The sequence below is a fragment of the Poecilia mexicana genome, unplaced genomic scaffold (assembly GCF_051168715.1).
Source record: "Poecilia mexicana isolate PSO_F unplaced genomic scaffold, ASM5116871v1 scaffold_17, whole genome shotgun sequence".
Taxonomy (NCBI): Eukaryota; Metazoa; Chordata; class Actinopteri; order Cyprinodontiformes; family Poeciliidae; genus Poecilia; species Poecilia mexicana.
Window position 1 is genome coordinate 26,677,072 of NW_028263386.1, and position 11,981 is coordinate 26,689,052.

Genomic DNA, 11,981 nt, shown 5'->3' on the forward strand with positions numbered 1-11,981 from the left:
TCCAGGTGAAGAACATTCCTCCAGACGACACATTTTTACCTGTTCTTAAGGTAAACAAATCCTTTGAAAGTAAACTTTTTTGTTCCCGTTAAGCATCACCAGAAATCTCAACAACATAAAAACGAAGAACATTAAAACATGTGTGTTGGTTTGTTTTTACGTGATTTTATCTGCCACATCACTTTTGTTAAAAGTGTGGAGATGTTTGCATTCAACCGAGTCCTTCCCTCTTCTGCTGGTTCAAGAGATCATATTGAACAGGGAGGTGGTGAGCTGGAAAACACATCAGAACAACCTAAAAGGTACAAAAGAAAAAAAAGGGAGACAGTGGAAAAGGGTCCAATCTGAAGACACTGCAAAGACAAAGCTGAGGAAGTTATGTTCTCAAAAACAGTTAGTTCTATAAACACAGCAGATTCACCGCCTGAGAGGCAGAAAAACAGCATTTCAGTCAAAAATCTAAGTGATTCCCCATAAACCTGGCATTCAGTGACAGTTTTATAATCAAACTATGTTGCCATATGAACATAAGGTTCATAGTTTTGAGATCCGACTCCATGGCAGCTAATAATAAACTAATAAAACTAATAAAAGTCTTGTTTTAAGGATTTCTAAGTCTTTAAAAATCTGCTCAATCATATTTACAACTCTGAAATTTTGATGATTTGAAGATTTACAAATCTACTTTTCATTTTCAAAGTGTTGTTTTACATAGAAGGAGTCATTAATATTAACCTCACTCTAAAACATGACCCTCTGTATCGGTGACTTTTTTTATTCAGACTTTTGATGCTGCGGAATGCGGTTTCGCCCAGTATGCTGGTTCAACCAGAACCAATCGAAATGTATGTATGATTGAACTGAAATGACATTTTTGGAAAAGTGCCTTGAGGCAATATTTGTTGTGAAATGGTGCTTCAGAAACTCAATTGAATCGAACGTCTGGTTTTATCTATAATTATGTTGTTTTATCTATCTTATTTTTAACCTGCATTTTATGCTTGCCATACTTACTTGTGTAAGACTTTTTGTCAACACTAACAAATAAGTATCCCTCTTGGCATACACCCTAATAACTGATTAAGACTTTATTTATTCATCTATTTTATCACTTAGGGTACCACTCCAATTTTGTTATATTCTTGAAATACAAATAAAAAAAAATCTTATGTAAAATTGACTTTTTTTTCTTTTTAGCTTTACATCATGTTGCGATGTTATTCCGTCATCAAAACATACCTGGAGTGTTGCCTTGATTCTTTCATACATGTTTGAAAAATCTCCCATGGCAAACAGTGCTGGTAAAAAAGTTGTCAGGGTTAATAGAGGATCCATGTTGTAATGACTTCCTGAAGGCGGAGTTTCAGAAAGAGTAGGAGTTTCTTAAAAAGACAGAGGCCCAATTTCAAGATGTCATGTTGGGAAGTCGAGTTCTAAGTCATGTTTGGTACACAGCATTTTTATAACAACTGAAGGTAACATGGTTACTTGATTGTGCTAATTGATGGCACTATGTGCCTGGAAAAATACGTACTACTGCTCCTTTAAACATAGATTTGCATATGCATGCAAAAAGTTTTAATTATTTATTGGATATTTGTATACAGCCTGAATGTTCCAGGTATGTAGACACTATGCAAAAGAGAGGGATAAGACCTCTCCTAAAGGTATTGCTCTAGAGATATCTGATATTGAGTGTTTGGATTTGGGAAATAAGCCATGGAAAAACAGGAATTAGATGGCAGTTTTCTTTTTAAAATGAACATCTGGTGTTCCTTTTAATTCACTAGGGCAGAAGAACACACCTATAGATGGAAATGTTTTTCAGACTTTATTTTGTATTTAATCATAATAATAAAAAACAAAAATCAAGAAAGTCAGATGAAAGAACATTTTCCTGTTACTGTCTACATTTTACATCAGCTCTAAAAAACCATTACAGTAAAGGAAGTGGACGACGTGTTAAAACTCAAACAATAGTTTTGGATTTCCATCACATTTGGACAAAACAAAGAAATAGAAAACATGCTGTTTATTAACATTTAGCTGTAGATTTCGGTGGACTGGTGCCTGAGCAGAGGCTGCAGAGCCAGAGCTCCTCCTCACACGTAGTCTCTGCCTCCTGCAGAGCTGGACGGAGGGTAGCGGGGGCCTTTCCCGGAGGGGCCCTTGTCTGAACACATGCAGCACAGGAAGCCCCCACCAATGATGCACAAGCAGGCCGCTCCCCATCCGACGTACAAGGCAGACCCAAATTCATACCTGTGGATGACACAGATCACCGTGACGCCTCAAAGCTCACGGTTTTAGACCTCTGCATACTGAATGATAATAAAAAATTAACAACAGCACCATCCAGTAGCAACAGTTCAGATTAGGCTTTGGACACGGATGGCATTGAGGATTTTATGTAAAGCTTTGCAAGACCCAGCTTTTATTTTGATAGCCTACTTCCAGCTATCGACAAGTGAATTTGTATATTAGTTAAATATTTAGCTAAGCTCTAAAAGTTTGGTTTAGAGTTAAATATTTAGCTTCAAACTAAAACTTTTGCTTGCTAACTAAATATGTAGTTGGAAGCTAAATATTTTTATTGTTGTTTACTACATGTTTAGTTTGTAAAATAAATATTTAATTTAGAGGTAAATTAAATATTTGTTTATTACTTTATTTATTAGCAAAATAAATAAAGTCTAGTTACTAATATAAACTCATGTTACTTAGTTTATATCAGGCTGCAAAAGTCATTTTGAGGCCTAAGATGACTTTGCACATATTTTGAGCTTTATTTTTGCCATAACATAACTAATAAAAACTAATATAAACTTAGTTTACTAACAAACTAAGATTAGATTAACATTAAATCTACAGTTTATCTATCATTAACTATATATTTTCAGATTTTATGCTATCCATCCAACATCTAGAACTACTTATATAACTGATATGAGTAAGTAAACCTTGCTTAGTTGACTAAATATTTCATTTAGAGTTTAATATTTAGTCTAGATCTAAATATTTAGCTTTCTTACTAAATATTTGTGAGCTGAATATTTAGCTTCATTAAAACTCATTCGTTGTGATTAGTAATACCTTCCCAGGAGCTTTGGGGGTAAATGAGTGAGGAGCTCCTTACCTGGAGTTAGTGGGAGTTGATGGGCTGTAGAAGTCCTGGGCTACTCTGTGGCCATACCAGGATGTTCCAATCAGGGCAAACACACCTGGAAAACCAACAGCAAGGAAAGACGAATCACAACTCGTTCTCCCATAATCCAGGTTCAACTTGCTAAATTATAACGTCAAAGGAAAGAATATAAAGTATTCCTCAAAAGTTAAAAGCTAAATGATTCATATTTTTATGAAGTCCCTTCAGGATATTTCAATGTCTTTTTGTGATTTTTGAGGCCTAAAATGACTTTGCACATTTTTTAAGCTTTATATTTGTCATAACGTTTATTTGGTCTTACAAGAAAGCTGACCTTCCTAAAAAAGGACAGCATTTTAACATGTTTGCACATTATATGTTAATTAACACTTTCAAAGTCCTTCTTCAAATAAACAGTTACATGAGATATAACTGGCTGATAGATGAGTGGCTCGTCATCTGTCAGCCAATCAGAGAAGATGTTGGCGTTTTATTCAGCCTTTCCCCTTCTTCTTGGAAGCGGCTACGTTTGCTGTGTTTTGGGGAAATTACAGTCACCATTTTTGCATAAAAGTTATGGATTCAAAACGTTGGAATGACATACAACTTTTTCTGAACTATGTGATGCTGTGAGAGCGCCGGTGGAGCCAGCTGCACATTGTCCAAAAAAAAAAAAACATCATCCTGCCACCACTTCCTGCCGTCTTCTTCATTGTTTTCACCAGTAGTAACATCCATTATTGATCATGTGACTCGGGATGCGGAAAAAAGGTGTTTCCTTTGCAGTTCTGTGAAACATCTATTTCAATACCGCCGAAAAAATACCTCATCCTAGCGCAACAACTTTTTATTAAAAATGTGTTGTTGTTTTGTTTTTTTCAAAATTGCCATGTTTACATTAAGTCAATTTATTTTCAGAATTTAAATTTGCACAATTTTACGGTTAACATAAATACCGCTACAGAGTGGTACCATCTGGTTCCTGATGACTCTTTGGTTTTATCCACAGCGGTGGAGAGATTGGAATGAAAGAAACTGATTCTGTGATTAATCTGTGATTAATTAAGTGATGGATCTGAGCCAAAATACGGGCTGCAGTGTAGCGGATTAAACACTTATTTTACTGAACTGCATGCAAAGCACTGTTTAACGCATATTTTAAGGGTCACTAGAGAATTTCTAGTTGATTTGTTAAAATGTTTCTTCTTGAGAAACTCAAAGAAAACAAATTGTGTCGAGTCTCTCACCAGCTATAATGAAGATCACTCCTCCAGCCAGAGCCACCTTGGACTTCTGCTGCGGTTGTTCTGCCATACAGGTGGTGCACTCCAATCCCACCACCGTCACCATCATAGAAATGAAGCAAAGAAAGATGGCTGCACACATGAGCGCCCGGGTCCCCTGTATGTTCGCTGGAGGCACACATTCAGGACAGAGGCCTTCGATTAGGACATTTTATCTGAAGTAACATTGAAGAATGTTTCAGATCTTCAATCAAATTTTTTTATCAGAGAAAATTTTACATATAAACTGTAGATTTCAAATGATAATATTATCTATTAAGGGAAAAGAAAAACAATCCATTCCTCCCTGAAGCAAATAACTGGTTGTGTGGTCGTTTTGGGAACATCCGCTGTACAGGGCTTCTGACTTCCAGGTCTTTTCCATCACTTTGGAGAATAAAACAATACTTTGGAGTATAGCTTTAATTTAGTCACATTATAAATGATTACCTCCCATTGGCCATCAGATTGCTCAAAACCAAAAATCCTTCATTCAGACAATTTGAAAATATAAGTTCTATACTTTTACTGACTTTTACATGAGACACCAATAAAAATATTGTTTTTATTGGTGTCTCATGTATATTAGCACTACATTCTTGAAATAATCTACAAGTGACATCTCGGCCTCATAAAGGAGCTTTTTTAAGTCAATAATTCTTTAACATGGATGAAAAATTACTAAAAAATTATTATTAATAAAAATGATTAATAATAAAAATTATTAATTATTATATCTCTACAATTTCCCTGAGGGAAAATCCCAAAGGGATTAATAAAGTTTCTATTTATCTATCTATCTATCTATCTATCTATCTATCTATCTATCTATCTATCTATCTATCTATCTATCTATCTATCTATCTATCTATCTATCTATCTATCTATCTATCTATCTATCTATCTATCTATCTATCTATCTATCTATCTATCTATCTATCTATCTATCTATCTATCTATCTATCTTAGTTCCACCAGCAGATTATTTGACTAAAAACATGGCAAAAATATCTTGTTATAAGTGATATATATGTCATTTGATTTGTCTCATTTCAAGTGTACTAAAATATTTGCACTGGAACTTGGTAAGAGTTTGTGTTTTTACAGAGCATTTCAGTGGAGGGTTTCTGTGATCAGAGAGCTGCTGGTATCTGACAAACACGCCCCGGCTTCTCAGAGGTCCTGAAGATGTCAGAATGTCCCTGATGTTCAGTAGGACGTCTTTCATGATGCTAAAGCCTGTATGTATTCCAAAATGAGGCATAAATCCACCATATTTTCATTTCACATTCCTCCCACAGTTAAACATAATTGTCCAAATTTTGGAATTGGCTTAAAACAAAATAGTTTACTTTGCTTTAGAGTTCGCAGTAAAGCAGTCTGACTGAGGAGGGCATCACTAAAACTTACATGGCAGCTGAAGGAGCGAGTCGTAGATTTTACACTGAATCTGCCCGGTGCTCTGCCACACGCAGCTCTTCCACAGACCCTCATACATGGCCTGAGCTGTGACGATGTTGCCCCCGGCGTGCGACGAAGCTTTCCACTCCACCATGGCTGTGCATGCTATTGTCCCAATGAAGCCAAGGAAGGCCAGGGAGAAGCCAAGAAGCTGGACTCCAGAATTTGGCATTTTTTTACCTTTAGCAGGATGAAACAAATGCTGTGAAGTAGAGAGAGAAAGAAGGATTTTAAAGATTGGAACCTAGCTTGATGTTCTTTCCCTGTGGATCACAGAAAAAAAAAAAAAAAAAAAAAACAGGTATGCAGCTGTGCATCCACTTGGGAAGAACCTGGAAAAGGGAGGATCTAGGACTCTCACTGCCTTTCATCCAGTGAAGAAGAAAAATGGTGACACTATGTGGACCTGAGCTTCTACTGCAATGAAGGGAATTGCTTAAAATCCTTAAACTGGAGAAAAAAACAATAAAATATCATCCAGACATAAGTGGGGTTTGCTACACAATCTCCAAAGTCTGTGCAATTATAAGAACATTAATAGAACATCATTAAAATTAAAACCTTAATATGCTGAGTAGTTTATTTTTCATTGTTTTGACAGTTATCAATTACAGATAAATGAAAACACAAAATTCAGTTTCTTTGTAGAATCAAGTATTATATAAGTCCAAATTTATATATATTTTTCTGTAATAATGTTATATTATATTGTGATTTGCATAGTCATAAGGAAGACTGATTGGTTCTGCTCTGCAGGTCTGATTTGGTCATTATAAATCTGAGGAAACAAACGTCACATATGGGGTTCCTCAAGGCTCCGTTCTCAGCCCGTTTGTTTACTGTGTTTTATCCTCTGCTGATCTCCTCCATACCTCTCTGCATTAAAGCAATAATTCATGTTAAAGGAGCCCAGACCAAGTACTAAGTGGATAATATTGTACTGTCCATGGACATACTTTTCAGAGGGCCTACTATATTAAAATCTTTCAGTCGTATGTAATGTTCAGTTTTTCTGAATAACTTAAATTAACAGTAAAACACATCATATTTATCAAAATGCCTGAAATTAGGGCAACAACTTATGATTATTTTACAACAATCATGAGTTTCACTATTTTAACTGAATTATTGACATGAATAGATTTCTTGACATATTATGATATAACCTGGAACTATAATCTGACACAGTGAGAAAACCCTTTTCTCTTTAATCTGTTTGCTTTGTTTACTAAACCTTTGTGTATTTTTTATTTTATTTATTTATTTATTTTGCTGAAACTAAGTCCACTTATCTCAGGAGGAACTTTTTGTGATGTTGGTCTGATGAAATCGTGGCAGCACCCAGGCTGCTGTCCAAAGGTTTTTATCTCTCCTAAGTCAGGCTTGTTGTTTGCAGTCTGCGTCAGCTGCTTTGCCGATGCACCCGCACATTTATCTCAGTGCTATGGGATCGCTGTAACACACAGGTATGTTGGAGTTCTTTCGTGTTTTATTGGAAAAGCAAGGTTCTTTTGTGACTGAATAGATGGTGAACAGAAATTGTGGCAGTTTAATGTATCCACCCCGATCTGTTATTTTACATTCTTCCTTTTTTTGCAGTAACCATGGACAGACAGTTGGGTCGGACTCTCCTGGTTCTACTTCTCTGCCGTATAGGCAACAGCACCTGTCCCTACAAATGCCAGTGCTTCACTGAGCTTCAAGTGCTGTGTGCAGATGAGAGGATGTCGTCTTTACCCAGGGACATCTCCAGACAGGTCAGGGAGGTTATTATAATGACGTCCTCCTTGGCATACCTTTTTTCCAACTCGCTGATGGAGAGTCCACAGCTCACCAAACTCATCTTCCTCAACAACGCCCTGAAAAGTATCCACTTGACCGCATTTGAGCATCTGACCGAGCTTCAGGAGCTGGAGCTCAGCGGGAATCCCAATCTGGATCACCTCTACCTGGGAACCTTCTCCAAGCAGGAGAAGCTAAACAAACTGCTGCTCAACTACAACAGCCTGGAAACAATACTTCCTGGGTTGTTTGACCCTCTGACACAGCTGGAGGTTCTGCAGATGAAGAGTAACGTGTTGTCAGATCTACCTCCGTTTCTTTTCCGGAACCTCAGCTCGCTGCGCGTTCTTGATCTCTCCCAAAACAAAATCCAAGAAGTCACAGGAGAGACCTTTTCTGGCCTGGCCAGTTTGGAGATTCTGAAGTTGGGCAACAACCTCATTGGCAACCTCACGTCTGACACGTTCCGCAACACCTCGCAGCTCACCGAGCTTCACCTAGAGTGGAACGAGATAGCGCAGCTCGACGATGGCATCTTCTCTGCGTTGGCAAACCTGAGTGTACTGAACCTCCGTGGGAACCGCCTGACATCCTTCGCCGATAAAGCCTTCGGAGGGGAGCCGACAAATCTGAAGGAGCTGAACCTCAAAGGCAACAGACTAACTGAGTTGTCTCTGGAGAACCTGAGCTCACTGACAGACCTCACGTTGTCGGACAACCAGCTTTCCAGCCTCACAGAAAACCTTTTCAGAAATCTAACCTCCTTGGAGAGGCTGGACCTGTCTGACAACCAGCTCACCTCTCTGCCTGAAGGAATCTTTAAAGACCTGTTGAGCATCGAGGTGATCAACCTCCACAATAACAACCTGACTGAGCTGGACTCCAAACTATTTCAGGACCAGGTTTTACTTAAGAGGCTCTACCTGTCCGACAACCAGCTGGAGACGCTCCAGCTGGGACTTTTCGATAATTTTATCTTGCGGCCAACAGTGAGGCTTCATGGGAACCCCTGGAGGTGCGAATGCCAGCTGTGGTACCTTCACAACTGGCTAATCCAGAACTTACAGGACGTGGAGCTGTTGGACCTGGTGGCCTGTGAGAGGCCAGACTCTCTGAGAAAACGAACCCTGGTTTCCATCAGAAGGGATCAGTTGGTCTGTCACCGGTCAGCAGACTGGATGTCTGAACCGAACTCCTGCAGCCTGCAAGTATCGAACGACACTGTGGTCGTCAGGTGCAGCGTGGAAAAGTGCTCTCCCATGACGGTTAAAGTGCAGTTTCAAGAGGAAAACGGTGAGGTTAGGGAGCACATTTTGGAAAAAGAGTCTGATAAAGCTCAGTGTAGCAATGAGATGCTGAGAGAGCGCACCATCGATTAGCTTCAAGGACTTTGTCCAGTGAACAAATTCTTTCTTCACACCAGGGGTCGATGATGTTGCCTGACTGTTGGTCAGCACTGTAAGCAAATATCTGACTCACCAACTGATAACCAGTATGAAGAAATGCTGCTGGATGACAGAGTGTGGATAAAGCTTATTTTGTGCAAACATAAGCCAGTTATTTTTTTATTTAAGGTCCTCCAGTGACTTAAAAGAACGAGTACCGATAAACCAGAAAAACTCTGGCGTCCATATGTATTTACTCAGATGCCCCTAAATAAAATTTCGTGCAACAAAATGTCTTCAGAAGTCACCCAATCAGAAAAGTCCATCCGTGTGTAATTTAATTCTGGGCACACTTGGTCCAATGAGCTAATATCTGAGCTATGTTTTCGCTTAGTGGTTTAGCATTGTTTGGCTAATCTTGAAAACATTTGCTGCGCTTAGTTTCCTAAGTTTATTTCTCCATAAAATAAACTTGAAATAAAATCTAACCTAAAATTATTTTTTTTGTGAACTTTCAGTTGAATACATTTTGACATCTGTGTTGAAGTTTTGGGTATCAAAGTTTAAGAAGTCTTCAAGTACTTAGACGTTTATGTTAATGCTAACTTTTTGTTTTACTTACCACATGTTTTTGATTCATAGTTTCATAGTATCCACAGAGACTGACCGGCCGTCTTGTGGTCAGCACTCTGGTCCTGAAGACTGAGATGGATGACAAAAGAGAGCAGGAGGAGGTTCCCCCTTTGCACAGCAAGGCGCACAGATGGCTGCACCTTGAATACAGCACTTACTGGTGGTTAACAGGGGTCAAATAGCAGGGGGTCAATTAGCTCTTCAATGTGATGTGAATGGCATCACATTAAACAGGACAAAAACAAGCTGAAGCGGTCAGATTTCCAAAGCTCTGATTGGATCGCCTAAACTGAAACTAATTCTCACTCATCTGAAATTATTGCTTTAGATAACGGGACTAGTGTGGGTTGTAAATATTTAATGTTCTAAAGTAGAAATCAGACTATCACAGTCAATTCAAGTTTATTTGCATAGCACATTTCAGCAACCAGGCAGGTCAAAATGCTTTACACCTTAAAAACAATAAATCACTTATAACCAATATGCAAGTATGAATATGTAAACAAAACCACAATTAGTGATGTAAGTGTTATAATTAATTTAGTAAACATAGAGAACAATCATGCTAACAATCATTGTCTGTAACTGTTTATCCATGCAGGGTCACCAGACGGCTTGTGAAAGTCTCCAGGAGTTCTTAAAGGGGCAGTAATATATATTTTCCAGGCACATAGTGGCATTTTATAGCATAATCAAGTTTCAAGTTCAGTTGTTATGAAAATGCTGCATATCAAAAATAAGTTAAAGAAACTGACTTTGTGACTTAATGCTTTGAAATTTGCCTCTGTCTCTTTAAGAAGCTCCTGCTCTGTCCGACATTCCATCTACATCACTTAATGTTTTTGCCAATAAGCCTTTAACAACATTCTTAGGAGGACTGGATTGAGAAGTGGTTCCTATGATAAGCTATGGAGACGCACAGTTCCACCAGGTGTTTGCTAATTGCTGCTGCCGCTAGTCTGAAGGAGCTGGGTGGGGGGGATTGCAGCTCCAAGGAAGAGCTTTATGAGAGCAGGCACCCCTGAATGGTTCCCATGCGAGATTAAAGGATTTCTCAAGCATGAATTAAGAATCACCACAACACTCCAGGTATGTTTTTAATGAAGGAATAACGTTATAACATAATGTAAAACTCAAAAGTGTTGATTTTACTGAATATTCTTCCTTTTAAGCAAAACAGACGTTACATTCAAGGTTGCCAGTTAATTACATGCCTCTAATGGCAAACACTAGAGTTTGCCATTAGAGACAAACTCTAATGGTAATTTAGAGTGCTCAGATTACCATTAGAGCACTCTAATGGTTGGATTGTGGGAGGAAGTATCTGGAGAGAACACGAGCATGCAGGCAGAACAAACTCATGTAGAAAGATCCTGGTTGGGATTCAAACAGAGGATCTTCTTTCCAGGGCCAGATGCACCTGCCTTTATACACATTCACATTCAGTAAATTAAAATATGTGTTCCAATGAGGCATGTTTGTCAGATTAAAAGTATCTTTGAAAATAATATCCTAGATATAGGTATTAAAAATACAGCTCCTTCAGACTAGCGGCAGCAGCAATTAGCAAACACCTGGTGGAACTGCACGTCTCCATATTTCTATACTTAAAATTATTTTTTATAGATCTAATGTGTTATTGTATGATTGGAGCAAAAAAATACTGGAATGGAATCCTATTTCTTGACCTCACCTTTCCAAGTAAAAAATTTAAACCCATTGCAAAACTTTGAATTATTTTAGATCCTCAGTGCAAATTATCCAAATATCCATCAATCTGTCCCAGTAAATCCCAAGTAGTCCCATTAAAGTGCATTGCTGTTTGTTGTGGTAAACTGGCAAATGTGAAACAGTTCAAGAGGAATGAATGCTTTCTCAAGACACAGTACACTGGAATAACTTGAGACACTAATGGAGTCATCCTTAATCCCCTATCACCCAGTGGTAGAGAAAGTACTCAAAAAATGTACTCAAGTAAAAGTAAAACTACCACATTAACATTTGTACTTAAGTAAAAGTATTAAAAGTAAAAGTACTTGCTGAATGCATTACCTAATCCCTAATACAATATCATTAAGTGAACCAATCCTATTTAATTTTAATACGTTAGAAATGCGCCATTTTAATGAACAATCCCACAGATAAAGCATGTTTTTATTATGTTTACTCTCTGTAACATAGTTTAGACTTAGATATGTGATTCTATGCATTATAATTTCAGGGATGAAAACATCTTGTCTCCTGTCCTAACATAGCATGAACTTCACTTTTTTTTGCCACTAGTGGCATTTA

At 37.9% G+C, this 11,981-nt stretch overlaps 2 protein-coding genes across 2 annotated transcripts; one reads left to right on the plus strand and one right to left on the minus strand.

Annotated features, from left to right (window-relative positions):
• Positions 1-1,818: 1,818 nt before the first annotated feature.
• Positions 1,819-6,222, minus strand: cldn1 (claudin 1). The gene is made up of 4 exons (XM_088014878.1): positions 5,839-6,222; positions 4,393-4,557; positions 3,137-3,221; positions 1,819-2,262 (listed from the first exon to the last, which is right to left on the minus strand). Exons 1-4 carry the CDS (start codon positions 6,059-6,061, stop codon positions 2,103-2,105), a joined length of 633 nt encoding a protein of 210 aa, XP_087871004.1. The 5' UTR covers positions 6,062-6,222; the 3' UTR covers positions 1,819-2,102.
• Positions 6,223-7,294: 1,072 nt separating this feature from the next.
• Positions 7,295-9,551, plus strand: LOC106929868 (uncharacterized). Its single transcript, XM_015007058.2, has 2 exons — positions 7,295-7,355; positions 7,489-9,551. Exon 2 carries the CDS (start codon positions 7,494-7,496, stop codon positions 9,048-9,050), a length of 1,557 nt encoding a protein of 518 aa, XP_014862544.1. The 5' UTR covers positions 7,295-7,355; positions 7,489-7,493; the 3' UTR covers positions 9,051-9,551.
• The last annotated feature ends 2,430 nt before the right edge of the window (positions 9,552-11,981 follow it).

Coding starts and splice junctions, on each gene's coding strand:
- cldn1 (XM_088014878.1), bottom strand. CDS start 6,061: ATGCCAAATTCTGGAGTCCAGCTTCTTGGCTTCTCCCTGGCCTTCCTT. Junction 4,558..5,838: donor CTCGCTCCTTCAGCTGCCAT/GTAAGTTTTAGT, acceptor GTGTGCCTCCAG/CGAACATACAGGGGACCCGG. Junction 3,222..4,392: donor AGTGATCTTCATTATAGCTG/GTGAGAGACTCG, acceptor TTGGTTTTCCAG/GTGTGTTTGCCCTGATTGGA.
- LOC106929868 (XM_015007058.2), top strand. CDS start 7,494: ATGGACAGACAGTTGGGTCGGACTCTCCTGGTTCTACTTCTCTGCCGT.